The following is a 26,820-nucleotide window of genomic DNA, read 5'->3' on the forward strand; positions in this document are numbered from 1 at the left end:
TGTCTGCTAAGGAAAAAACCAAGCAAAAATACTCCTGGCTTGGGAGAAGGGGAGGGAAAGGGGCTTTTCTTTGCCTCTGTCAAGTGCACAAACCCTTGGAGCCTCTTCCCCCGGGACCAGGCCGAGGAGCAGCCCTAGAGAGCCCTGGCAGCCCCGTGGCAGGTCTGTGTCGTGCTGCCTGCTCTCCGCAGGGCAAAGGCACTGCAGGTGAAGCCACAGCAGGAAAAAACAACTCATGACTTCTCTTCCCCTTCCACCTCCCTGCGAGGAGGGGAAGTCTCTATATGGCCAACACTGGGGTTTCGGCTGCACTCGTGATGATAGAACCATGGAATGGTTAGAGTTAGAAGGGACCTTAAAAGACCACCCAGTGCCACCCCCTGCCCTGGGCAGAGACACCTCCCACCAGACCAGGTTGCTCCAAGCCCCCTCCAACCTGGCCTTGAACCCCTCCAGGGATGGGGCAGCCACAGCTTCTCTGGGCAACCTGGGCCAGGGTCTCACCACCCTCACAGCAAAGAAGTTCTCCCCCAGATCTCATCTCAATCTCCCCTCTTTCAGTGTCAAACCCTTCCCCCTCGTCCTATGGCTCCCCTCCCTGATCCAGAGTCCCTCCCCAGCTTTCCTGGAGCCCCTTTAGGGACTGGAAGGGGCTATAGCGTGTCCCCGGGGATGCTGAGCCCCCCTTCGCCGGGTCTGACCGGGGAAGGCGGTGCCGGAGCCGGGATTGGCGGGGGGGGACACCGACACACGGCGGGTCCCCTCCGCACTACAGCTCCCGAGGAGCCCCGCGTTCGCGTCACCACCGCGACGGGGCGGGAGGGGGCGGGACGGGACGGGCGACACCGGGACGGGCAGCGCCGCAAGGCACCGGGACGGGCTGCACCGGGACGGGCTCCGCACCGCCGCCATGCAGGTGAGCCCAGCCCCGCCGGGGGGGGGGGGGGGGGTGTGTGAGGAGGTGGGGGTCCCGGGCACAGGGGGTCCGGTGGGGCCGGGTGTGCGCCCCGGGCACGGCCCCGCAGCCTCTCCGGTGTGGGGCTGCTGCCGTAAAGCACCCCCGAAACCCCGCACCTCCCGCGGGCAAGCCCTGATTAAAGGCTGCGGCATCGCCATTCGCCCTCCGGCACCGCCAACTCCTGACGGAGCTCCGCCCCGGCTCCCGTTCCCCCTGGCTCCCCTTTACTCCCGGTTCCCGTTTACTCCCGGTTCCCGTTTTGCCCCGGTTCCTGTTTTGCCCCGGCTCCCGTTCCCCCTGGCTCCCGTTTTGCCCCAGCTCCCGTTTCCCCTGGTTCCCGTTTACCCCTGGCTCCCATTCCCCCTCGTTCCCGTTTACTCCTGGTTCCCGTTTTGCCCCGGTTCCCGTTTACCCCTGGTTCCCGTTCCCCCTGGCTCCCGTTTACTCCCGGTTCCCGTTTCTGTACTGTCTCTCTCCGTCTGTCTGTCTGTCTGTCTGCTCCTTGCACCCCTGTGCCGCCGCCTCCCCATCCCGAAGGCTCTCCTCTCCTGTCACCCACTGTCCCATCACCCGCTGTCCCATCGCCCTCTCTCCTGTCACCCTCTCCCCGTCGCCCGTGGCGGGGCTGCCGTGGGTGCAGCCTTACACCAACCAGGGACTCGGAACAGGAGTTCAAGTCGCACCAGCGCCTGGAGCAGGCTGGCTTCGTGCTCTGAGCCTCAGACATGAGATTTAAAGCTACTGGGTCCCCCCCATTTGTTGGTACGAGCACCCCCCAGCTGCATTCCAGAGGGTGGCTCACACCGGCTCCAAGGAGCATCCCGGTGTGGGGACACCTCCCCGGGCCATTGCGTCCGCTGTGCTTGTCCTGGTGTTTTGCCAACCGGGGACCGGTGCGGTGCAGAACGACAGGCTCGTCCCCGACGTGCGGGGCCGGGTGTCCCGGTCGGACCGGAGCAGCAGGTCGGGATGTATGGAACAGTCTGACGCTGCTCCGCGCAGGCACCGCTGGTTTCTCACTTGGTGGCAAAGAGTAACCCCCAAAACTGCGGTGGGTACAGACACAAAACACACACCATAGAATGGCTTGGCTTGGAAGGGACCTTAAAGACCATCCAGTGCCACCACCTGCCCTGGGCAGGGACACCTCCCACCAGACCAGGTTGCTTCAAGCCCCCTCCAACCTGGCCTTGAACCCCTCCAGGGATGGGGTAGCCACAGCTTCTTCTGGGCAACCTGGGCCAGGCTCTCACCACCCTCAGCGTAAAAAAAAAATAAATCTCTTGTGCATGTTGTGCATGAGCAGAGGCAGGATATTTTTCAGCAGCTTTATTTGCATGTGTGATTACCTGCAAGGTGCCGAGGAGGAGCTGGGTGCAGCCTTCCCCGGGTGCCTGCTGAATCACTGCCGCGTGGGCCGGTGGGTGAGGACAGGGACCGCGTCCCTCCCACCGGTGTCCCCCGGGGGGCCCATCGCATCGCCCCGGCAGTGAAATCCCCCTCTTGCAAAGAGTACAGAGATTTTTAGGACTTGCCTTCTTGCCCCGTTGCATCTCACCCAGCACGATGCTGTCTCCGGAGAAATCATAGAATCATAGAATGGTTAGAGTTGGAAGGGACCTTAAAGATCATCGAGTTCCAACCCCCCTGCCATGGGCAGGGACACCTCCACTAGAGCAGGTTGCTCAAAGCCCCATCCAGCCTGGCCTTGAACCCCTCCAGGGATGGGGCAGCCACAGCTTCCCTGGGCAACCTGTTCCAGTGCTTCACCACCCTCACAGCAAAGAATTTCCTCCTAATATCTAATCTAAATCCCCCCTCTTCCAATTTAAAACCATTACCCCTTGTCCTGTCACTACATCTCCTGACAAAGAGTCCCTCTCTGGCTCTCCTGTAGCTCCCTTCAGATATTGGAAGGCTGCTATGAGGTCTCCCCGGAGCCTTCTCTTCTCCAGGCTGAACAACCCCAGCTCTCTCAGCCTGTCTTCATAGGGGAGGTGCTCCATCCCTCTGATCATCTTCGTGGCCGTCCGCTGGACCCGTTCCAACAGGTCCACGTCCTTCCTGTGTTGAGGACTCCAAAGCTGGACACCGTATTCCAGGTGGGGTCTCACGAGGGCAGAGCAGAGGGGTAGAATCACCTCCCTCACCCTGCTGGCCACACTTCTCTTGATGCAACCCAGGGTGCGGGGGTCTCTCTGGGCTGGCAACGCGTGTTGCCGGCTCATGTTGAGCTTCTCACCCACCAACACCCCCAAGTCCTTCTCCTCAGGGCTGCTCTCTAGCCATTCTCCGCCCGACCTGTATTCAGGCTATAGGAGAGGAGCGAGGGGCCACTGGCCCAAGGACTATCATTTTGGCTTCATGGCCACACTGAGTGCCCGAAAACACATGGCTTCACCCCAAACTGGGAGCCCTGGTGCAGCGAGGGGATCTTCTGCCCGTCACTTCTGTTCCCTTGTCCCTGAAAGAGTTACCTCCTCCTTGTGGGTGAAACCTACAAAGGAGAAATAGCTTAATTTAAAGGCTAATTATCATTAGTCTGTTGCCAAAGGAGGCTTGAAAGCGTGAGCCAATTATACCTGCTAATATGCTCTGGGTAACGAGGGGCCGAAGGGTGTAATGAGAGCCTGTCTGTGGCGTGGACACCCGGTCATTGGATGGTATTTCTGGCCGAGGCCGGTCCCTTCGGCCGCATCTGCTGGTGTCAGTAACGGCGGGGACAGTGTGGCAGAGGAGAGGGCACGAGCCCCGCAGACGCTACCTGGAGAGGTTCACCGAAGGGAGGAGGAAAAAAAAAAAACAAACGAACCACAACACCAAAATTCCATTTTTTGTGATAAAACGAGGCAGACTTGGCAGCGGTGGTGTCAGATCTATAGGTGGGTTCCTTCACACACGAGCAGCAACACGTGCTCCTCCTGTTTCAACGAGATAAAGGAGGGGGTTTGATGCCTTGGGTGGTGCCGGCAGCCCCAGGTCAGATGGATGGACAGTGCTTGGACCGATGCTCCTCTGCCAGGGAGGCATCCCTGGACCTGGCACCCAGCGTCAGGGGGTCACGCTTGTGACGATGGGTGCTTTGGCGTGTCCCAGTGATGCAGGAGACACCCCTTGGGGGGCAGAGGAAAGCGGAGGGTGGCTGGTCTCTGACCACTTCAGGCTGCGGACGGCGTCCACCAGCCTCCGTCTGTCTCCCACGGACCTTCCCTACTCAAATCCAGGCTAATGAACTCCCTGGCTCATCTCCCTTCATCTCAGGGGTAAACTCTGGCTTTTTCTCACCAGCTGCTGCTGGAGGTGAAAATTGTCCTGTAGAAGTCCAGGGAGGAGCTAAGCCCGATCAGCGTGACTGTGATTTTTCAGTGCAAGTTCCTCTTCCCGTTTCAGAAATCGGGGGGGAAAAAAAAAATAAATTGCATCATTTGGTAAAACCCCGGCTGAGCGTCAGCATCGGGGCTCGGCCCTTCGGGGTGGTGGGTGACCGGACCCGCTGAAGATGTGGGTGCCCCAGCTCCTGCTTGTGCCGTCACCCCGAACCCTTTCCTTGACCTTTCTTCCAGATGACCTTCTACTTCTCAGACACGGTGGTGCTGCTCTTTGACTTCTGGAGCATCCACACCCCCACAGGTAGGCTGTCACCCTGTCATGGCCCCAGACACCCCTCTGTCTGTCGTTCCATCCGCCACCGGCTGTGCCCTCCACCTGGGGAAAAAGATGGGGGGGCAGAGAAAGGAGCCCCTGCATTTCTGGCAGGAGCGATGGGCTGGGAGCGGGGAGCAGAGCCCCCACCCAGCATCAATGGGGGGGTCAAGGCAGAGCCGTGATGGGATCCATCAGAGCCCAGAGGGCACTGCCTGATTTTTGCCGCCCCTCTCCTGCCCCACTGAGCTGTGCCATGCCCTGGAAATGCCCCGGGCAGGGATCGATCCTCCCAAGCCAAGAGCCCGAAGCATCCTCCCCCCAGGCCTGCCAGCCCCCCCCCAAGGTCACTCAGTGATGTCTCAGCTTCCCATTTTCTTTTTCACTCTTGTTGTGTTTTTTTAATTATTGTCCCAGCATCGTATTTTAAGCCCGATGTTTTTATGGAGGCGATGCAAAAATGCTTTTTTTTTTTTCCTAGAGCAACCCCTTCCCAAAAATACTTCCAAGGAGTTTTGAGGGGATATTGGGCTAAATACACCGTTTCCCAGCACTTCCCAAACCTGCTGCCCAACCCTGATCCCCGGAGCCCTCCGATCCCTCCACCTTATTCCATGGATATGCCCAAGCGCTCCATGCCGGGACACCCCCGCTACTTGCCCCCACACCCCCTCTCCCTCTGGTGTGTGTTTCTCCTGCAGGGATGGTCCTCTCGGTGGTGGTGATCCTGCTGCTCTCCATGCTTTATGAAGCCGTCAAGATGGGGAAGGCCGTGCTGCTGCGGCGGGCGCTGCTGGCTCTGCCCCGCAGCCTCAGCCGGGAGGCGCTGATGGAGCCGGAGGAGGGGGACACCGGCCCCACACAGGGCAGGTACCGCAGGACACCCCCCCGCCTTTTGCACTGGGGGGCTCAGGGCTGGGCACAGGAGGGGAGAAAAGCTGTGAAGAGGCAGTCATGGCTCCCAGGATGGGGTATGTGTACCCTTCGGGGGCATCCTGGATCCTCTGGGTACTTTGGGAGATGTCCAGGGTGGTTTTCAGTTGTCTTAAGCGCTCGGGTTCCCCCAGGAGCCACCGTGGGTGCAAGAGGGTCCTTGGGGGTGCAGGAGGGTCTTTGTGGTTTGGGGATGGGCACAAGTAGCAGCTCGGGCACCCAGCGATGTTGGCCAGGTTGTTTGCTTCCCGTCAGAGCCAAGCCCTGGATTTTTCCTCTTGTCTTTAATCCCAGACCGTGCCCAAGGCTGCTCTTACTGCCAACCCCTTAATAATTATCCTCCCCGTTCCCCTTGGAGCGGGATTTCCCCTTGTGCTGCCGTTTGCAGCCCCCATCCCTCTCCCCGCTCCCCAAACCCATCTCCGGCTTCTCTGGGATGCTGGTGACGGGAAGATGCCGGCTGCCCTGGCCCCTCACTATGGGGGTGTCCCACGCTGGAGGGAAGGGATGCCATCCAGAGGGACCTGGACAGGCTTGAGAGATGCGTCTGTGTGAACCTTAGGAAGTTCAACCAGGCCAAGTGCAAGGTCCTACACCTGGACCAATCCCAGTCAGGGCAATCCCAGGAACAAATACAGGTTGGGCAGAGAGTGGATTGAGAGCAGCCCCGAGGAGAAGGACTTAGGGGTGTTGGTAGATGAGAAGCTCAACAAGAGCCAGCAACGTGTGCTGGCAGCCCAGAAAACCACCCTGGACTACATCAAAAGAAGGGTGGCCAGCAGGGCAAGGGGGGAGATTCTGCCCCTCTGCTCCGCTTTGGGGAGACCCCACCTGGAAGTACTGTGTCCAGCTCTGGAGTCCTCAACATCAGAAGGACACGGGCCTGTTGGAGCGGCGCCAGAGGAGGGCACGGAGATGCTGCGAGGGCTGGAGCCCCTCTGCTGCGAGGACAGGCTGAGAGAGTTGGGGGGGTTCAGCCTGGAGAAGAGAAGACTCCAGGGAGACCTTAGAGCCCCTTCCAGTCCCTAAAGGGGCTCCAGGAAAGCTGGGGAGGGACTCTTGATCAGGGAGGGGAGCCATAGGACGAGGGGGAAGGGTTTGACACTGAAAGAGGGGAGATTGAGATGAGATCTCAGGAAGAAATTCTTCACTTCTAGGATGGTGAGACCCTGGCCCAGGTTGCCCAGAGAAGCTGTGGCTGCCCCATCCCTGGAGGGGTTCAAGGCCAGGTTGGACGGGGCTTGGAGCAACCTGGTCTGGTGGGAGGTGTCCCTGCCCAGGGCAGGGGGCAGCACTGGGTGGGCTTTAAGTTCCCTTCCAACCCAAACCATTCTATGATTCTTCCATAGGTGGTTTCGGTACCACGTTGGACAGACGCTGTTCCACGTGGTACAGGTGGTACTGGGCTACATGGTGATGCTAGCTGTCATGTCCTACAACGCCTGGATCTTCCTGGGGGCCATCGCAGGCTCCACACTGGGTTACTTTGTGGTGTACCCCCTGCTCGGCAGGGGCTAGGTGACAACCCCCACCCCATCCTCCCTGGGATGGTGAGCGATGTGCTTCACACTTCCTGCGACTTGGTCTGGAATAGCTGCTGTCACTTCTGCTGGGTCTGTCCTCATCCCCATGCTGTGCAGGACACAGCACCCTGGGGACCTGCTGCGGGGACCCTCAGTGCTGGGGAGGCGCTGGGAGCCCTGTGGCCAGCACTCTGCCACGCTGCCACCGTCCCTCAGCTGGTGGCTGTCCCCCGGCTCTCAGGGAGCTTTGTCTGGATGATGACACTGGGGGGGTGCTGGGCATTTCCTTCCCCCACCAAATTTTTAGCGGGGGTTCATTCTGGCTGGAACAGGAATGGTCCAGTGTCCAGGGAAGGGGACATGCTGGGGACATCCCAGAGCTGCCCTGCACTGAGCCCCTTTTCACATAGTGCCTTCTGGGGACAATGGGGGGGGTCCTGCTGCCCCCCACCCACCCTCCCTCTCCTGTGCAGTGCTTCAGGGATGGGGTCAGAGCAGCCCCGAGCCGTCGGTGTGGCCGTGCCGAGGGGAAGCTGCTGCTGCGGGTGCCTCTTGCTGCTTCCTCGGGACACCCCTTTTAATAAAATCATCTCAGTCATTCCGAGTCCTGGCTTGTGTTGCCGCTGGGTGCCCTCGGGATGTGACACCCCCCTGTCACAGTGGGAGGGGGGAGCCTCAGCTCCAGCCCTACCCCTCCAGCACAGCCCTGGGGGGCAGTTCAGGAATAAGGACAGTCTCCTCTGGCTTTAAATAAAGCTTTTCCATTTTATTAATTATTATAAGCGTATTTTTAAACATTTGTATAACTTTCTTAATAAAATATCCTGGAAGAGACAGGTTTTAAGTTCCCAAAGCAAGGCACTTTGGGGGGCCTCCCCAAGTGGGTTAGGCTGGGCACCCCCCCTTCAGAGGCAGAAACAGAGGCACCTAAAATACAGGCGAGTGTCGGGGTGCTGGTCCCTGCACCCACACACGTGTCTCAGGCTCACGAGTCCCACCAACCCCCACCAGCTCAGGGGCTTCGAGCATCTCAAGTGGGGGCCAGTCCCGTCCCCCTCCCCACGGCGGGCAGGGCTGCCACCAAACTGCTTGGTAGGGCACCAGCTCTTTGCTACACCATCACCGGGGCTGCCAAATCCTGCAAAACCCAAGAGCTGGAGAACTCATGGTGCTGGGAAGCTCCAGAGGGGAAGAGCTGGGATCTCTCCGGCACCCAGCGAGCTGGAACCCAGAGCCTGGAGCCATCCCAGACCTGCCAGGCAAAGCTGGTGACATTGTGTGAGTGCCATCTGCCCCGCTACGGTTTTACTCTGAACTTAAATAGCTGCTAGAAGACCCTGGGGTGAAGGTGGGTGCTGGGTGCTGTAAGCCCAGCCTGGGTGCCATGAGCCCAGCCTGGGTGCCAGGAGCCCAGCCCAGCCCAGCTCTTGCCCCGTTGGCAGCGGTTCAAACCACCCAGCGTTGCCGTATCCTGGCTGTGCCCCTCGCCACCATCACTTTTTCTATCATCCCCGCGCCCCAGCCCCGTGGTCCCCGCTCCCGCTGGCATCTTGGAGCCGGCTGAGTGGGACGGCGGTGGGCAGGCTCCCAGGACACTCCCCCATCCCAGGGGACAACCCCCAGGGCAGCTGGGGGCATCCCACCCACCCATCCACAGCAGGGCTAGTGCCAGCCCCCCCCCCCCCGCATCAGCCCCAGGCACTTGTGCTGGCGGTGGGAGAGGGGGTGCAGATAAAGCATCTCTTCAGTAGAAAAGAAGAAAATAAGGCAGAAGAAGGACAGAGCAGAGTGCAGGGGGTGCCCCGGGCCGGGGGCCTCCCCCAGTCCGACCCAGTAGGACCACTTGGCTGTGGTCAGCCCCACCAGCAGCGGGGACAGCCCCACCCTGGCCTAGGCAATAAGGTCTCGGTGTTTCCCATCCCCTCCCTCTCCCGCGGCGCCACTCTCCGTCCCCGGCAGCGCAGCGGGTCCTGTTCCCCCTACCCCAACCCCCGGTGTCACCGGCAACAGTCCACAGCGGTGGGGGGGCCACCCCGAGGCTAGAACTCCGTCTGCACCCCCTCACCGCTCTCTGTCGTGCCCATGGGCTGCGGGGGGCTGCACTCGCAGGCCAGGGGGGCCACCTCCTCTCCTGTCTCCTTGTCACTGGGCTGGTGGCAAGCCGTGCCAGCGGACGGTGATGAGGTCTCGGCTCCAGGTGCAGGTGATGCTGGTGTGACGTGGGACACCTTGGCCTCTGATGGGACAGCGGCTGTGGGTTTGGGTGATGCTGGTGCAGCACATTGCATGGTGGCCCCTGATGGGACATCAGCTCTGGGTTCGGGTGATGCTGGTGTGGCATGGGGCACCTTGGCCTCTGATGGGACATCAGCTCTGGGTTTGGGTGATGGTGGTGCAGCGTGTTCCATGGTGGCCTCTGATGGGACATCGGCTCCAGGCATGGGTGATGCCAGCACAGGTGATGCTGGTATGGCATGTTGCATGGTGGTCCCTGATGAGACATCAGCTCCAGGCACAGGTGATGCTGGTGCTGCATGTTGCACTACAGCCCCTGATGGGACCTCATCTCCAGGCACAGGTGATGCTGGCATGGCATGGTGCGCCCCATCTCCCTCGTTAGCCGGACCCTGGCTGGGGACATCACCCGGCACAGACCCTGCCACTACTCCCACCTCCTGGGTGGCACCACTCTCCCGCGTGGCATCGGTACCATTTGTCAGCCGCTCCTCCACCTTGATGCTAAGGCTCTTCTGCGCCAGCGCCTCCCGGATCTCCTCCACGCCATCCGGGGAGCTCGGTGGTGCCCCTGGGTCCGGTTCCTCCGGCTCCCGTGGCTCCGGGGAGCCGGGCTGCAGCAGCGCCTCAGTGCCCACCTCGTAGGGCAGGACCCCCTCATCGTCTTGGATGACCGACACCACTTGCTTGGCCCTACGGCGCTTGTCGGTGGCCGACTCGGGCTCGGGCTGCCCGCTGTACTCCTCACCCCAGTCGATGGGGACACCCTCGCCCAGGAGGTGGAGGTTGGGGTCGCTGTTGTGCATGACCATGCTGTCGCGGTACAGGTTGTGCTTCCGCTGCACGGCCGCCTCCTTCACGGCTGGGGACACAGGGGGAGATGTCAGATGGGCTGAGGGCACCAGGCAGCATCCCCCCCACCCAGGCTCGGGCACCTCTCCCAGGCCTCCCCTTTGTAGGGTGCAGGGAGAGGGGGCTGGAGCTGGGCAGAGGGTTCAGCATCCCACCCACCGCTCAGCTCTGCCAGGGGGAGGGTGCTCTTGGTGCAGCAGGACCACCCCCTCCTCATATAGCCCCCAGCACCCTGCATGGTGTCACCCTTCCTCATATAGCCCCTAGCGCCCTGCATGATGTCACCCCTCCTCATACAGCCCCCTTCACCCTGCTTGCAATCACCCCCTCCTCATATAGCCCCCAGCACGGGGTCACCCCCTCATTGTAAAACCCCCAGCACCCTGCCTGGGGTCACCCCTCCTTGTACACCCTCAGCACCCATCACGGGCCCTCCATAGTGCTGCTTGGCTTACACTCGCTCCACCAGCACCCACCACCCACCCCAAGGTGCTGGTGCCCCCCACCCCAGGGTCAGCACTGAGCAGGTCCAGGGTTCCTGGTGCCCCGGGCCCCTACCTTGCATGATGTCTTTCATCACCGACTGGAGCACGACCTCCTCGTACGTGTTCTCCACCAGGATGAAGCTGGCAAAGTCCTCGAAGATCAGCTCCTGAAACTTGGCTAATTCCTGCCACGGGGGAAAGGCTGCTCAGTCAGGGGACAGGAGAGAGGGAGGGATGCTCCAACCCCTCCGTGGGGGATGTGGTCCTTCCCTCCCCCCCCCCCGCAGACTTGACCCTCTTACCCCCTTGCAGGTCGGCGCCAGCTTTTTCAGCAGGAAGGGGATGGTGATCTGCAGCAGGGCCTCCCTGAAGAACTTCTTCCGCACGGTGCTGCTGTCGTAGTCGTATTTCTGCAGGGCGAGCGAGAGGGCGAGTCAGTGAGGGCTGTGGGCTGGTAGCCCCCCCACCCCGCCCACAGGCACAAACCCCTGCGGTTTCCCCCCCTCCAACCCATTTGCAAGGGCATGAGCAGGTTCCTCTGCCCCTCGTATCCTTCTCTCCAGCCAGTTCCCAGGGTGTGCAAGCCCAGGTAGGAGCCAGCTCCTCCACTGCTGTCTGCAGAAGGGCTTTTGGACCAGTGATGCACATGGTCATCTGAACCTCAGGTGGCTTTTACAGTGATGCACATGGTCAGACCTGGCTCCTCCAGGTGGTTTCCCACTCGCCTGCCCCAAATCCCAGCAAAATGCATGAAAATACAAATATAAAAACATATTTCCCCAGAAGACTTATTAAAATCAGAAAGGTCACTCCTGTCCCCTTCCCCAGGACCCTGGCCTTTGGAGTAAGGCCACCGAAGCCTCCAAACTGCCACTCCTCACCTTGAGCACCCTCTCGAGGATGCGCTGGATGGACTTGCACAAGTCATCTTTGCCCTGCAGCTTCCCCAGCTCCTGATGGAGTAGCGTCTCGAACGTGTACACGGCGTCATCCATTTGCTGTGAGCAGAGGCAGATGGTCAGGGGAGACACAAAGGGACCCACCACGGGGGTGGGCAGGGGGCTCTTTTGGGGCACTGCCACACCAAGATGAGCCTGGAAAGGTCCCTGTCATCCCAGCATGGCATTCATGGCGTCCACCCTGGGGACCAAGGATGGTGGAGGAGAAGGGTGCCCAAAACTGGTTTCACCTCTCCATTTTTACACCGCGCTCCAGGTTTGGCTGGATCCAACCCCAGCATTGGGCTACTGGTCTTGCTGGTGCCAGTGGGCTCGGTGGCAAAGGAGATGCCCAAGCCTGGGTGCTGAGTCCACACTGGAAGGGTGTCCCACGCTGCTGCCCATTCATGGGGTCCCTCCCTGCTCGGGCTCCAGACCAAAGGGGATGGCCAGAGCCATCACACACCCTTTGCTGGGTGCCATGAAGGTCCATGAGACAGGACAGACAACCCAGCCAAATCCCTGCCTGGGTCAGACCAACCTGGACATCCTGCTCTGCCTCCACTCCCCAGCCCTCTGTGCTCAGCCCAGGGAGACACAAGAAGACCCCAGTCATCATCTCACCTGTCTCATGTGGATCTGGGCCCTCTGCTTGAAGACAGACGTGCTGGAGACATCAAACCGCTGCTGAAGTCCCTCCAATTTCAGCTGGTCCATCTTCTCATAGCACGACTGCATCTTGACGGGGTGGAAGGCCAGGTGGGAAAGCTTCTCCATATACTGGGGATAAAGCCAAGCTCAGCAGGGCAGGACAGCCTATCCAGGCACTCGGGGCTGGGATGTGCCACCCCACACAAGCTCCCCATGTGTCTTCTCAGCCTGGGGTCCCCCAACACTGTCCACACTGAGGATGGCAGCAGGACTGGCCCTGCCACCCCCCATGCCAGCAAGGAGCATCGCCATGTCTCACCTCTGCCAGTTTCTCCAGGCCACCTTCATTGACGATGTTCATGTTCATGTCTGTCACCTCCTTGAAGAACACCTCCCGCACCTCGGCAAAGCCCTGGCTCGTGGGGGTCATCAAGGCTTCCAGGATGGAGGAGATGTAGGGTTGGACGTGGTTACGGACACAGATCTCTGCTTTGGGGAGGACGAACGCTGGGTAGAGAATGGGGGAAGCATGGTGAGGCTCCTCCTCTGCCCTTCCATCTCTGCAAATGAGGTCCTAAATCCACCTTAGGGAGGCGGAACCTGTCCCTCTCTTCGAGCCCCTCCAGGAGAGGTCTCCCAGACTTTCAGGACAACGCAACGGGTTCTTGCAGGGGGCCCTCCATCTGTAGTGAACCTGTTCCTGCCCCACTGCCTTGCTTGGGGGGTGTCACTGCCCACCTTGTCCCCCACCTCCTGGGCCAATGCCAATGAGAATGTGCATGCTGGCCACTGTGGCTGCTGGCATCTCCCCAAGGGTTCCAGGCCATGCTGCCAGGAGCTGTGCTGCACCCCAGGGACAACGACACCTTGGTGAAACAGTGATGCCACCCCAGGAGCTAGTCACAGCCACAGCCACACATATCCATGTCCCCACGTCTCCCTGCAGGGCTGTACCTCGAATCTTGCTGGCCAAGTGCTCCTTTGAAGTGATGATCTGGTCCATGTCCGTGCGGATGGTGCTCTCCATCTGGGGCCTCTCCTGTTCGCACTTGGCCATCACTGCATCGTACTGGGCCTTGGTCTGCTCATAGACCATCCTATAGACGGCATCGGAGATCTGGCGAGAGAGGGATTGGGGTGGTCAGCTGCCCCCCACGCCTCCTGCTGCCCCTGCTAACCACTGCCTCCAGCACCAGATGTCTGCAGGACCTGTCAAGCCTTCACCCATGCCCTGACCAGTCACCTCCTGGCAGCCTGGCAGTAGGTTTTCCACACCAGGGACCCCCCAGATGGGTGAGATGAAGCTCCCACGGTGCAGAAGGTGCTTTGAAGTGGTGCCTGAGGGGCACAGAGCTGAGCACTGCCTCCATCAGCCAGGCAGGTCTGGGGATGCTGGTGGCCCGGGGATGCTAGTGGCCATGGGATGCTGGTGGCCCAGGGATGCTGCAGTTCTGGGGATGCTGCAGGTCTGGGGATGCTGGTAGTCCAGGAATGCTAGCAGTCTGGAGATGCTGGTGGTCTAGGGATGCTGGTGGCCCAGGGATGCTGGTGGTCTAGGGATGCTGGTGGTCTGGGGATACTGGTGGCCCAGAGATGCTGGTGGTCTAGCGATGCTCATGGTCTGGGGATACTGGTGGCCCAGAGATGCTGGTAGTCCAGGCAGGAGAATCCCGACCCCGTTTGAAAGCTGTTCCCTGCTCAGCCATCCTGGGCTCTCAGGAGCCAACCCCATGAGCCAGATGGACCAAAGTGAGCTCGCTGAGGCTTCACGCTGACTTTGCAGCCAAACGCTGTGATTTTGGGGCCAGCAGGAGGCAGAGCTGTGTGTGTGCGTGTGTGTGTGTCTGTGTGTCCCCTCCTTCTCCCTCGGGCTTCCCAGCTTTACAGCTAAGACGGCAGCTACTGAAAAAGCAGCGTTTGTGTGTTTTTAGGCTGCCCCAGTGGCACGTTATGAGCCCGGTGGTAATTATCTATCAGCTTTTAAGGTTTTAACAGGCGGTTTTGAAGAGCCCTTGGTCTTTCGCAAGGATTGGGGCTGGATTTAGCCTGCGCTGCTCTAAAAATGGCTCGCTAAATATAGCCAGGACTGGCTTCGCTCCGGGGCTGGGCTTCCTCCTGTTTGCTTCCCTGGCCCCAGGGAGGAGGCAGCGCAGGCAGGGACGGGCAGGGCTGCGGGCAGGGGCACAACAAGGAGCTTTAAAAAGCCACAGTGGAGAATAAGGACGGCTTCTTTGGTGGGGGCCAGGAGAAGGGACGACTCTGGCTGTGACCAGCCGGAAAGCTGGTGGGCACTGAGCCCGGTGGGGATGGGAGGTGGCAGAGCGGTCCCCAAAGCAGAGGCAGTGCAGGCAGGGGGAGGACAGGCCATGGAAGATGAATCCCACACACACACAACAGCCCCAGCCCCATACCTGGATCCAGGTCCGCTGGCGCTCCTGAGCCTTGCCTTTCAGCCGGGGGCCAATGGTGGTCCTCAGCTCGGGGAGCAGCTCCTCCATCACCAGGTTGCTCAGGACCTGCCAAGGCAGAAGGTTTTGGGAACCCTGCTCAGCCCTTGCTCCTCCCAACCCCAGCCCCAGGGTGGGGGGACACAGGTCTTCACCTGGGTTTCATTGCCACACAGCATGTCCCAGGTGCCGTAGTGCTCCTTCGACTGGCGGTACATGCGGACGGCGTCTGTGAAGGCTGGAGCCTCCACTTTGGAGTCCTCGGAGATGCCTGGGAAGGGCATTGGTGGGACGAGTGAGCATCCCGGCATGGGGAGTGAGGGACAGCTTGCAGCACCCCAGCCCATCTTTGCAGGGGGTCCCTCACATCCCCCACACCCTCAGACCCACACAAGGAGACCAGGGCTGTCACCGGAACTGGGGGATCCCTGCCTTTAACTGGGGACACTGGGGGATCCCTGCCTCTAACTGGGCAGGGGGCAGCAGTCTCCCAGACACACCAGTGGCTGGGGGGCTCTCACTCTGATCCCACAGGCTGATTCCCCCCAGAGCCAGACAAAGGGCAGGGAGGCACCCAGAAGCAGGGGCTTGGCAGGATGGGGGGGCTCAGTGACCCCCAGATGGGGACCCCAGGACTCAGTGAGCCCAAATGGCACAGCAGGAGGAGGGGGATCAGCAGGAAGGGGGGGCTTCAGCAAGCCCCCGTGGTACACGGGGACCCAGGGGCTCGTTGAACCCCACAGGCACATCAGGAGCAGGGGCTCAGCAGGATGGGGGGGCTCAGCAAGCCCTGATGGTGACATGGGGACCTGCAGTGGCTCAGCAGGATGGGGGGGGGGCCTCAGCAACCCCCAATACTGCATGGGGCCTGGCGAACCCACCAGAACCACAGGATGGGGCAGCCGGGGGCACTGGAGGAAGTGGGGATACTGGAGGAAGGGGGGGATACTGGAGGAAGGGAGGGGGATACTGGAGGAAGGGAGGGGGGTACTGGAGGAAAGGGGGGATACTAGAGGAAGGGGGGGCCTGCAGGGAGCAGCACAGCTCAGGAGGAAGAGGAAAGTGGCTAAGAGACATGGGGGCTGAATCAGGGTCCTGAGCCAGTCCCACTGGAGGCATGCTGTGCTCTGGCCAGTTGGGCTGCCCCAAGCTGTCACTGCAGCACAGCTCACAGGGCCACCAGTGTGAGGGGGGCTTGGATGTCACCCCCCCCACCCTCCCACAGCACCCGTCAGGAGGAGGGGCAGGGTGCTGGGAGCCCAGGAGGAGGGGATGGGGGCAGCAGACAGCCCAGGACCCTGCTGGCACATCCCACATGTCCTTTCCTTGCCCAGTTTCTCCAGGGTCTGGCCAAGAGGTGCCTGCCAGCCAGAGAGAAACACTAATGAATGAACACCCCAGCACCCCGCGGTCCCTCCCCATGCCCGGACCTTTGGCAGGAGGGAGGTGGGATGGGACAGAGCCCAGAGTGGCTGTTGGTGGCTGTGCCCTGTGCCAAAGTGTCCCCACGCAAAGCCACCCTGCTCCCAGAGAGCATCCCCGCAGCGATGACAGCAGGGTCATGGCATCTCCCTGGACCCCCCAGCAAGTCGATGTCGTGGGGAGACGCAGCCAGGGGTGGTTTCTCCCTTCCCAGGAGGGACAGTCCAGGGCAGGGAGCGGATCTTTTCCAACGAACACAGATTTTTCTAAGATGATTACATTTAACTCCAAGCCTAAGCAGCTTTTCCTAAGGGGCAGCTTAATATACCGAGGGGGAGGGTGGGGAAGGGGGGGGTGCGGAAAATGCTGAGAAAGTGAAGTCTTCGCCTTTCTCAGTCCTCGGTGGGAGCAGGAGCCAGAGCAGGCTGATATTTCAGGGGCCGGGGCTTCCCCATCCACAGCTTCCTGCAGCTCAGCATCACCTTCTGGGTGGGACAACCTGGTCCAGGCTCCAGCCACCCCCCCCCCCAAGAGCTGCTACAGCCAAACCTCATCCTCCAAACCACACAGGGATTCGTCCCTCGAGAAACCACCTCGTGGATCATCCCCACCAGGGTCACTCGTCCCTGGCTAAGCCCAGTCGGGGCAGCAGGGTCCAGCTGCGGGGACCCAACCCCATCCCCTTGCCCAAGGGCACACAGACAAGGATTGTTGCAAGAAACCACCGTGCCACTTCAAAGGGCAGATTGAATGAGTTTGCTTCATTAATATGTGGCTAATTATGCACTGATCTGAGCTCGCCTTGTCAGGGATGGGAAGCAGCCACTCAAGCCTGGACCCTGTCCTGGAAAGGTGATGGTGCACCGTGGGATGGCAGTACCCAACACCAAAGGGCGATGCTACATCTTGACTTTTTTGAAGTCCACCCCACTCCCAGCACAGGATACTCTCCTCTCACTGGATGCCAAAGAAGAAATGGGAGTTTAAAGCCACTTTTTGCCCAAAACTCAGCTGAACAACCTGCAACAAGGAGCATGAGACAGCGGGGTGGGCACTGCCACAGCCCCATGTGCCACTAGACAGGGCAAGTGACATTCTGGGAGCAGCCAAGGGCACCCAGGCTCCGGGGAAACCGGGCTGGACATGTCCTGTGTGACGAATGATGCTGCCTGTCCCCAGTCCTTACAGACGAGCTGGTGTTACAAAAATGCAGTCTTAAAAGGGGAGGTGAAAATTCCCACACTCATCACAACCGGAGGCAGAAACAGAGCCTCCAATTTAGGGGAAAAAAAAAATAAATTAAATTGCTCGACAACAACAAAAGACCTTTCATGGAATTTGAAACACTATCTCGGACCTCGCAGGAGCAGTGGGGGGCAGAAATGGCTCTCAAGGGGGGAAGAATCATCTCACGGAGAAATCCAGGCTGTAGAAATGCAGAACCCCCCCCAGCACTGAGCCTTCCCTGGGCCACTGCCCACCCCTGGAAGGGTTTTTCCATCACAAGCTGAGAAGGAGGAGAGGATTTAATGGCACAGCCCTGGCTGGCCGCGGGGATGGTGGAGGAGCTCACATCTCTCCTCTCTCCTGCAGCAGCACCCAGCAGCCAGGAGGGGAAATTAAAGATAAATAAATGAATAAATTGGCTTTTTGTTAGTACGAGAGGTTGATTCCTCTTTTATCAGGAGCTGGTTTTGCTTGCAGTGCCCCAGCTTTGTGGGTCCAGCCAGCGAGCATAAGGAGGTCCTGGGGTGCTGAACTGTGCCCAGCAGTGATGCTCCAGCAGCATCCCGGGTGGATAAGCATTTGGAGCTGGGGGGGTGACTGCACGCAGTGTCCCCCAGAGCAGCCCAGGCCCTGGGTGGGCTGTGGGGACACGATCATCCCAGTGAGCTCGGACAGCCCCAGCCCACCAGCAGCGCATGGATGTGTTTTGCAGCAAGGAGAACCAAAAGGAAGGGGAAGAGCAAAGCTTTCAGAAGATTTAATCTACCATGAGAGGATGGGAACCCTCCACCAAAACCAGTTCCAACCCCATTGCTCCCCTCCCTAAAACAGCTCTGGGAAAATCGGGGCTACATGGAGCTCCCAGCTGTGAAAAAAAAAGCACTGAAAAAATAGGTAGCATAGCTCTTTGCCCGCTAAAAGACCCGATTTTGAGCAGGTTTCAGCGCTGGCACCTCCTTCCCCAGGAAGCTTCTCGCCATCCAAGACACGGCCAGGACCTGGGTCTCAGCCCAGGAGCTCACAGGCCACGGCCAAGCAGGAAAATCGTGTTTTCCTGCCAGAGTATCGCTGACATGGGAGGCAGGTCCTGCCTCCACCCCGGCCCCTCACAGCTCCACAGCCCCAGCTGCCCTCGCTCACCGAGCCCCGGAGGTGCTGGTGGGAGCAGGACAGCGGGGCTTGGGGTTTTGATGGCCTTAATTACCAAATATTTTCTACCTCGGAGTGGAAAATAGGCGTCAGGGGTGTCTCTTAGCTCCTGGAAATGCTGCCTGCCCTGGTGAAGGCATCGCGTTCCTCATGGGAAGCTGGGCATAGGGATGCTCCAGGTGGCCGGATCCCTCCCGCTCCCCACCCTCCTTCAGGGAGAGGATAAGATGCTCAGCAACCTGGTCTAGTGGGAGGTGTCCCTGCCCATGGCAGGAGGGCTAGAACTCAATGATCTTTAAGGTCCCTTCCAACTCTAACCGTTCTATGATTCTATGACACACCCCAACTGCCAGCCACTTCCTCCTCTTGACCCTCAGATCACCCCCTTTGGCCCAAAACCCACCATAGGGTCCTCAACACCCTCTCCTGAGCAGGAAGATGATGGTGTCCCCATCTGAGCTGGCCCAAAACCCACCATAGGGTCCTCAACACCCTCTCCTGAGCAGGAGGATGATGGTCCTCCCATCTGAGCCCCCGTGTATCCCCCCCAAGCATTGCTCACCATTGTTGCAGTGCCGTACGCAGTCCTGGAAAACCGCCCGCCACTTCTCCTGCTCCTTGCCCGTCATCACGCAGAAGTAATAGTGCCGGGCATAGGGGTGCCAGAGGATGAGGGGGAAATCCGTGGGGCACTTCAGGATGGGGGAATGCCCCGATTTGGGCGTCACACCTGTGGAAGAGGGAAGGATGCTTTGAGGAGGAGATAGGGGAGGACAGGGATGGGGATGCTGGGGGTAAGGGGTGTCCCATCTCCCCTAGCATTTGTTGTGAGTTCTACCAAAAACACAGGGCAAAAAAAAAGTGAAAAGAGTCCTTCTTCTTCCAAAAAGGAAGTAAAAATTGGAAAAAAAAAAAAATCATTATTTCCAGCGTGAAACCCTTCCCAGAGCTCCTGGCCTGACCCTGCTGCCATCATGCCCGTGCCCTGAACCACCAAAGGGCTCACTGCCTCACATGAGCTGTTTCAGTAGCTCCTGCCCCACTCCCTGGGGCTGTCCTGGCCTCCCAGGACAGGAGGACAGTGAGCAGGGTGATGGTTGGTCCTCCTGGGGATCTGGATAGAGGAGCAGGAGCTGCTGTCTTCGCCATAGGGTCCCCAGGAAAGGGAGGTGGCAGCAGCTCGGGGCAGCTCTCATGGAGCCAGGCATATATTCCTTCCTTCCCCAGTGGCTGCGGCAGGATCCGAGCAGTAGACACCACCCACACACTGCATCCTACATCCCACGGGGGAACAGGATTGTTCTCCTTCCCTACAGCCCACACCCCAAAACCACCCCTTCCTGAGGGTCCCCAGGCATGCCTACACGCCAAAACCACCTCTTCCAAAAGGTCCTCAGGGATGCCCAAACCCCAAAACCTTACCTTCCCAAAGGTCCTCAAGGCATGCCCATACCCCAAAGCCACCCCTTCCCGAGAGTCCCCAGGGATGTCCACACCCCAAAACCATTCCTTCCAGAAGGTCCCTAGGGATGCCTACACCTCAAAACCACCCCTTCTAGGTCCCCAGGGATGCCTACACCCCAAAACCACCCCTTCCCAAAGGTCCACAAGGATGCCCACACCCCAAAACCCTCCCTTCCCAAAGGTCCACAGGGATGTCTACACCCCAGAACCACCCCTTCTAGAAGGTGCACAGGGATGCCCACACTCTAAAACCACCCCTTCCTGAGGGTCCCCAGGGATGCCCACATCCCAAACCCACCCCTTGCCAAAGGTCCCAAGGGATACCCAGCAGCATCGGGGTGCTGGGGACCTCAAGCATCCCTCCTTGCCCCACAGCCACCAGGACCACTCACCAGGAAGGCTGTTATTCACCAGCTCTAGATACTGGTCCACGGAGGTGAGGACCTTGTAGCCAGCACTATTGACCAGTATGCGGGGCGGCAGCTCCCGCTCATAGGCCTGAGCAGAAAAAGATGGTCATAGATGATGGGGAGTCACGCCACCACAGCGATGGGGTGTCCCCCTTTGAAGCTGTGCCCACCAGAGATGGGCAAAAGGATGATGCTCCTCACCAGTTTGTTCTCGTAGAGGACCAAGCCATAGTTGTGAGGGACCACGCAGAAGCGGTTCCTCCACTTCTTGTTCTCCTCGATGTACTGGAAGAGGTTGCCCGAGTAGATGACATGGTCCTCCAACGGGACCTGTGGGGAGGAGAAGTGCAGTGGGTGGCAGAGGGTGGGCAGGGAGGGTGCCAGCTGGGTACCCCTCCATCCCACAGCCACAGCCTGGCATGGGGAGCTCAGCAAGGTCTGTTCCTGGTGATTTGGGTGGAGGTTTCTACACAAGGCCTACGCTGAGGGTCTCCAAGTTCATCACTGGAATATCTCCTATAGCATTGCAAATGTTGGTGCCTGAATAGGTGCGTTTGGGTGACAACCTTGAGGGGTACCACGTGCACAGCCCGAGAAAACCTCAGAGGAGCTTGCTCCTATGACAGCAAAATCACACATGGTGATGTTCACCATGGTGGTGGTCACATCTTCCTGGGAGATGTGCCAAGCTCAGCTGAGCGACTCAAGCTCCCTTGGCTGAGCAGTGGGTTGGAGCAGGGAACTCTTTCCAACCTCAGCTAACGCGATTTCCCTAGCATGGGGCAGGTGGGACCACATGTGGTACTACTCAGTGGTGGCCATCAACCAGAAGGTTCTGCCCTGGTGCGGGTTGGAGGCCAGCTGCAGAGGGCAGGAACCTTTGCATGGTCTCCAGATGGGACATGGAAGAGGAAAAGCAAGAAGCCACCCCATAGAGCTCAGCACCAGATGATGTTTAAATGCTCTGAACTTCATGGAAGACCAGCGACGGGAACAGGCTGAGGACAACCCACGTCCCGGAGCCCCCCCTGGGCTAAGCAGCCCCTCACCAGCTCTCCCGTGTCTTTTGGCCTCCACGCCGGCAGCTTTCAGGCCATCCCAAAACACATGCTGGCTGAGCGAGCCAAGAATTTGTCCCAAGAATTTTTATGATCCCAGGAACATAAACAAGAGCCGAGAGCTCTCGTGAGGGTGGGAGCGTGCGGCGGCCGCCTCTCCCGCCGTGGCCACCCACCATCCACCACGGTGGCCCTCAGGAGGGATCAGCCAAGGCTTGGGTCCCACCATGCACCCAGCACTGGGATCTTTCCCTCTCCTCTCCCTGTTCTGTCCATCTCCTGGTTCACAGGAGCGCTGTTGCCTTCCCCAAGCCCCCCACCACTCCCAGACCCCAGGTTGTTCAGCCTGGAGAAGGCTCCGGGGAGACCTTATAGTGGCCTTCCAGTACCTGAAGGGGCTCCAGGAAAGCTGGGGAGGGACTATTGATGAGGGAGGGGAGCCATAGGAGGAGGGGGAAGGGTTTGACACTGAAAGAGGGGAGATTGAGATGAGATCTGGGGAAGAAATTCTTTGCTGTGAGGGTGGTGAGACCCTGGCCCAGGTTGCCCAGAGAAGCTGTGGCTGCCCCATCCCTGGAGGGGTTCAAGGCCAGGTTGGAGGGGGCTTGGAGCAACGTGGTGTGGTGGGAGGTGTCCCTGCCCAGGGCAGGTGGTGGGACTAGATGATCTTTAAGGTCCCTTCAACCCAAACCATTCTATGATTCTATGATTTCTATGATTGTATGATCCCTTCCCACCAGGAGGTCTGAGAGCAGCCTGGCTCAGCACACAGGCTGACAGCACCTCACTGCTCCTTGCTGCTTTCCAAAGCCCTTGGAAGGGGAAGAAGAAAGCACGAAGCGGGCCCTGCAGGCTTGGGGGACAGTGGGAGGGATGAGAGCCTGAACCCCGAGGCCACCAGCAGGGATGGGGACAGAAAGGTCCGGGAGATCAGCATCCCACCGGGGTGGCTCATCCAAGGAGAATCAGCCCTTATAAACTGGCTTAGAAACCCCTGCCCAAGGGGGTTGGGGTTTCTATTTCACACAAATTCACACAATTTACACAAATTGGCTGCTAAAGAAATAAAATCCAGGCTGAGCTCTGACACGGGTCTGGGGGACCCTCGGCTCAAGGCCACCAGCATCCTGGGAGCCCAAGCTCAGCCATCCCCTCCTTGCCCTGGGGAGCCACCGAGGTGGCACCACCCAACCCCAGCAAATATTTGGGACAGGCCAGGTATGTGCTAAATTGCTGGGCTGGGCAGGGAGGGGGACAGGGACCGCGGGGGTTGGAGGGGCCCCTCCTGCCTGCATCCCTGCCGTGGGGACGGGGAGCGATGGGGACCGAGATGGGGGTCTGGATATGGCAGTTCTGGGACTCGGCTGGGACAGATGAGGAGAGAGGATGCTCGGGGACTGGCTTTCAGGGGACATGGGGATGTCAGACCAAGGCCATGACGTATGTGCTGTCCCCACTGCCGGCTGGGGACACCTGGGCTGCTGGAGAGACCAAAGACAGAAACATTTAGTCCTTGTTCTCATCACTGCTGCTTCTCGCTGGCATTTCAGGGGACCAAGCTACACGTCGGACCCCAGCCCAGCTGTCCCCCTCCACCCAGGAAGGCCACCAGCCCCCGGTATTGCCTCTGAGCACCGCATTCCCATAGAGATGGCCAAAAAAAAAGGTACAAAATAAATAGAATTTAAAAAAAACCCAACAAAACACCAAACACCAGATCCCAGCTTCCCCTGCCCAAGGACAGGGAGAAGGCTACCCTGCAGCTTCTTGATTTTTGGGGAATACTTGAGGAGCACAAAGCCCAGCTGGAGGAAATGCTCTCCCCACAGACACCCCACAGACACACAGTTCCCTGCGGTGTCTGGAGCCCCAGTCCATCCCAGTGGCACTGCTGTGACACTGGGCAGAGTACGGGCAGCAGAGGGGACATCGCACAAGAGGAATGTCCTATTTACATACTGCTGTTCTGAAAGATTTGCACGGTGTCCCTGACCCTCCCACCTCACCGCCGTTCCTCAGGCATTCCTGGGCTGCTTGCTGGAGCTTTTTCATGAAGCAACCAACCTTGGGAGGGAGGTTCTCCTCCCAGGAGGGGTGTTGAAAGCATGTGGAAAACTGCGAGGAACCCAAGGAACACCTTGCCAGGGGCCTGGCTCCTGCCCAGGATCCTCCACACCTTTATTTTGCTCAACACAGCCAGCACTCAGGCACCTTTCAGAGGAGATGGGCCATGTCCAGGTGCCTGGACCAGGTGTCACCTGCACGGGTGGCCCAGGGAGACAACTGCTGTGAGCACCTAGGGCTTCAGTCTTATCTCATGGGTGCAATTTCTAGATTTCTTTAAAAAACACCCCTTTTAAGCCCCAGACAAAAGCAGAAGCCCGTTCCCATGCGCAATCACATCTCCTCCTGCTTTCAAGGAGCACCCCCAGGATGGCAGCTCCCCCAGGAGGGACTCCAAACCCTGTCTGATGGTAAGAAGCCCCGGCTGGGGTGCACCTGCCTTTGGAAGTGGGAGGGGAGGGCAGGATCCATCCCTGGGTGCCGGAGCCATGGGCAACAAGCCCCATGGGGTGGTGGTTGGAGTCCTTTTGCCAGGCAGGAGAAAGGCGGCTGCTGGAGATCAGCCTTGGAGCCTCCTCCTCTTCCTCCGTGGGGCCAGGGATGCCTGCCAGGGGTTTCCTACCTCTTCCCGGGTATTTTCCTGGGCTGCAGCATGGCTGGAACCCAGGGCAGGAGGACAACAGCCCAGTATGCCCTGTGTGGGTCTTTCCTGGGCACAAGGTGGATCTTGGGAGCTCCTGGCATCCCTGGCATCAAGCACACTCATCCATACTCATCCGAAAGCCAGCCTTGCCCCCGCTTGATGGGTGTGCTCGTTGCACGGGTTGGGAAAGAAAACCATCCCAGGGACCCCCACGTGTTGCACGGACGGTGCACGACGCCACGGGGATGGGCTGGACCAGTGGCACGGGGGCTACATCCCACCCACGGGCAGGGTGGAACGGGGAGAGGGGACGTGCCCGGGCTTTTGGGAGGACACCGGTCCGTGTTCGCTGGGCATGAAGATGGAGCTCCCCACGTGGGGCCGGGCTCTTACCTTGCGATGGAGCAGCTGGGCCTGCGGCCCTCCGTTGCCTTCGATCTCATAGCGGACGCTGTTGAAGAGGGCTACACCATACTGCTCCTTGTAGCACCGGCAAAACTCCCCCAGCACCTTCCCCGTCTTCTCTGCAAGAGGAGAGCGGAGCCACGTGAGGCAGGGGCTGCAGCCAGGGGTCTCCTTGTTGCAGACCCCCCCCTCCCCGGCACCCCACTCGGACACCTTCCCTTGCCCACCCAACACCTCCCGTCACCCTCCCACCCGCCAGAGCAGGCTTTGCGGGGCCACGGTTAAGCCCACTGCCCTCTGCCCCCCCCACCCCCTCCATCCAGCCCAGGGACTAATTTGGGGGCAGCACCGTCTTTTTTTGGCCTTTCACATTAATGCCACGGATTCCTCTCCCCGGCAGGAAATTCCTGACGTTAAGCTGATTCCGGCGATGCTGACGGCTTCCCCCGGCCCCACTCCAACCATCTCAGCTGGCTGAGATTGGAGGGGCAAATTTCCTCCTCCCCCCCCACCAGCCCCAAGCATCACTCACACACACACCCCCCCCCCCTCACCCCGATCCCCCTGTGCCACCCTGCGGAGGAGCTGGGGGGCTCCAGGCTCTGCAGCCATCGATGCTCGGGGCCATGCATGCAGCAGGGAGATTCGAAGGGGAAAGGACAGCCCCCTTGTCAACCCCCACCATGCCAGACAGGGACCCCCACCGAGACCCCTGCCTCCAGACTGGGGTGAGCCCGAGGTGCTGGGAGAGCCTCCGCTGCTGGTGGCCCCCCCTGCACCCCACACCAGAGGAGGTCCCACTTCACCCTGCAGGCAGCACCCTTCCCCGGCAGCCCCCTACCCCTCAATGTATGGGGGGGGACAGGGGGGCATTGCAAACCCACCCCCCGGCAGCAGGGACGGTGCTTTCCCAGCCCCGGGGTGGCAGCCCCGGGAACCCTTTGCTCCTCCTGGGGCATCAGCCACCACCAGGGAGTGGGGTCATCACCCCGTCACCCCCATCGCCAGCACCCCTGCCCCACGTCCACCCTGCCCTATGCAGCAAACCCTGCCCCACACAGCACCCTGCCCCACACGTACCAGCTCCACATGGCACCCGGTTCAATGTGGCACCATGTCCCACATCCACTCCGCCCCCACACAGCATCCTGACCCACACGGCACCCTGACCCACACAGCACCCTATCCCACACAGCACCCTGCCCCACACAGCATTCTGACCCATGTGGCACCCTGCCCCATATGGCACCCTCCCCACGTCCACCCTGACCCACACGGCACCCTGACCCACACAGCACCCTGACCCATATGGCACCCTCCCCACTTGGCACCCTGACCCACATGGTACACTGCCCCACACAGCACCCTGCCCCACATGGCATGCTCCCCACGTCCACCCTGACCCACATGGTATCCTCCCCATGTCTTCTCTGCCCCACACAGCATCCTGACCCACACAGCACCCTATCCCACCCAGACCCACACAGCACCCTGCCCCATATGGCACCCTCCCCACGTCCACCCTGCCCCACACAGCACCCTGCCCCACACAGCATCCTGACCCACACAGCACCCTGACCCACACGGCACCCTGACCCACACAGCACCCTGACCCACACAGTACCCTGCCCCACATGGCACCCTCCTCACATCCACCCTGACTCACATGGCACCCTCCCCATGTACACGTTGCCCCACACAGCATCCTGACCCACATGGCAGCCTGACCCACACGGCACCCTCCCCATGTACACGTTGCCCCACACAGCATCCTGCCCTCTCCCCACACCAGCTCTGGACCCCGCCTGGGGCTCCTACACCAAACCCCCCCATCACAAAGCATCTCAGGTCCAGGGAGACACCCTCCCCATAGATGCCTTTGGCACCCGAGGCCTCAACTTTGAATTTCGCTCTCAACTTTGCCCCAGAGCCTGTGAAAAGGAAAGAATTTGAGTCGTCTCCAACTATTTCCGAGGGCTCGGGCTCTGCCAGAGCGCTGGCGATGGGCGCGGGGAGGAACGGTGCTGGCTCTGCATCCCCGGTGCGGGAGCCAGCACGATGCTGGGGGCATGAACCCAGACAAAACAGACCCTCGCGCCAGCCCCGGCGGGAGCCAAAATCTCCAGCAGCAGCCACGCTCGCAGCCAAGGCAGAGTGAAGGAGCAGCTTGCTCCAGGGTGCTGCAAATCCCCGTGGGATGAGCAGCTCCGGAGGAAAATGCCGCCCGAGGATGGCATCCGGGGGCAGATAAACCCCTCCCCGAGGAGATGCTGGCACTGCCAGCCCTGCCACGGGAACAAACCCCGCGGGTCGG

General features: G+C 60.1%; 2 protein-coding genes across 3 annotated transcripts; one reads left to right on the forward strand and one right to left on the reverse strand.

Moving 5' to 3' along the window:
* The first annotated feature begins 833 nt into the window (after positions 1-833).
* Positions 834-7,883, forward strand: SLC31A2 (solute carrier family 31 member 2). Of its 2 annotated transcripts, XM_074161131.1 has the most exons (5): positions 834-916; positions 4,522-4,588; positions 5,302-5,470; positions 6,691-6,762; positions 6,883-7,883. In XM_074161131.1, exons 1-5 carry the CDS (start codon positions 911-913, stop codon positions 7,049-7,051), a joined length of 483 nt encoding a protein of 160 aa, XP_074017232.1. In that variant the 5' UTR covers positions 834-910; the 3' UTR covers positions 7,052-7,883. The 2 variants fall into 2 exon arrangements, with proteins under 2 accessions (XP_074017232.1, XP_074017233.1); XM_074161132.1 differs by lacking the exon at positions 6,691-6,762.
* NIBAN2 (niban apoptosis regulator 2) lies at positions 7,805-25,597 on the reverse strand. The gene is made up of 14 exons (XM_074161388.1): positions 25,587-25,597; positions 24,495-24,660; positions 20,538-20,666; positions 20,319-20,424; positions 19,025-19,192; positions 14,820-14,935; positions 14,629-14,733; positions 13,172-13,334; positions 12,537-12,724; positions 12,191-12,346; positions 11,510-11,626; positions 10,931-11,038; positions 10,702-10,813; positions 7,805-10,153 (listed from the first exon to the last, which is right to left on the reverse strand). Exons 1-14 carry the CDS (start codon positions 25,595-25,597, stop codon positions 9,096-9,098), a joined length of 2,703 nt encoding a protein of 900 aa, XP_074017489.1. The 3' UTR covers positions 7,805-9,095.
* Positions 25,598-26,820: the final 1,223 nt, after the last annotated feature.

Source organism: Numenius arquata, chromosome 19 (genome assembly GCF_964106895.1).
Source record: "Numenius arquata chromosome 19, bNumArq3.hap1.1, whole genome shotgun sequence".
NCBI lineage: Eukaryota > Metazoa > Chordata > Aves > Charadriiformes > Scolopacidae > Numenius > Numenius arquata.

Bases quoted from the DNA above. Each gene is read 5' to 3' on its own strand.
- SLC31A2 (XM_074161131.1), top strand. The intron at 4,589-5,301 runs GTAGGCTGTCAC...TTTCTCCTGCAG, and splicing joins GAGCATCCACACCCCCACAG to GGATGGTCCTCTCGGTGGTG. The intron at 5,471-6,690 runs GTACCGCAGGAC...CTTCACTTCTAG, and splicing joins ACCGGCCCCACACAGGGCAG to GATGGTGAGACCCTGGCCCA.
- NIBAN2 (XM_074161388.1), bottom strand. The intron at 11,039-11,509 runs GTGAGGAGTGGC...CTCGCCCTGCAG, and splicing joins TCCTCGAGAGGGTGCTCAAG to AAATACGACTACGACAGCAG. The intron at 10,154-10,701 runs GTAGGGGCCCGG...CTGTGTCCCCAG, and splicing joins GATGAAAGACATCATGCAAG to CCGTGAAGGAGGCGGCCGTG.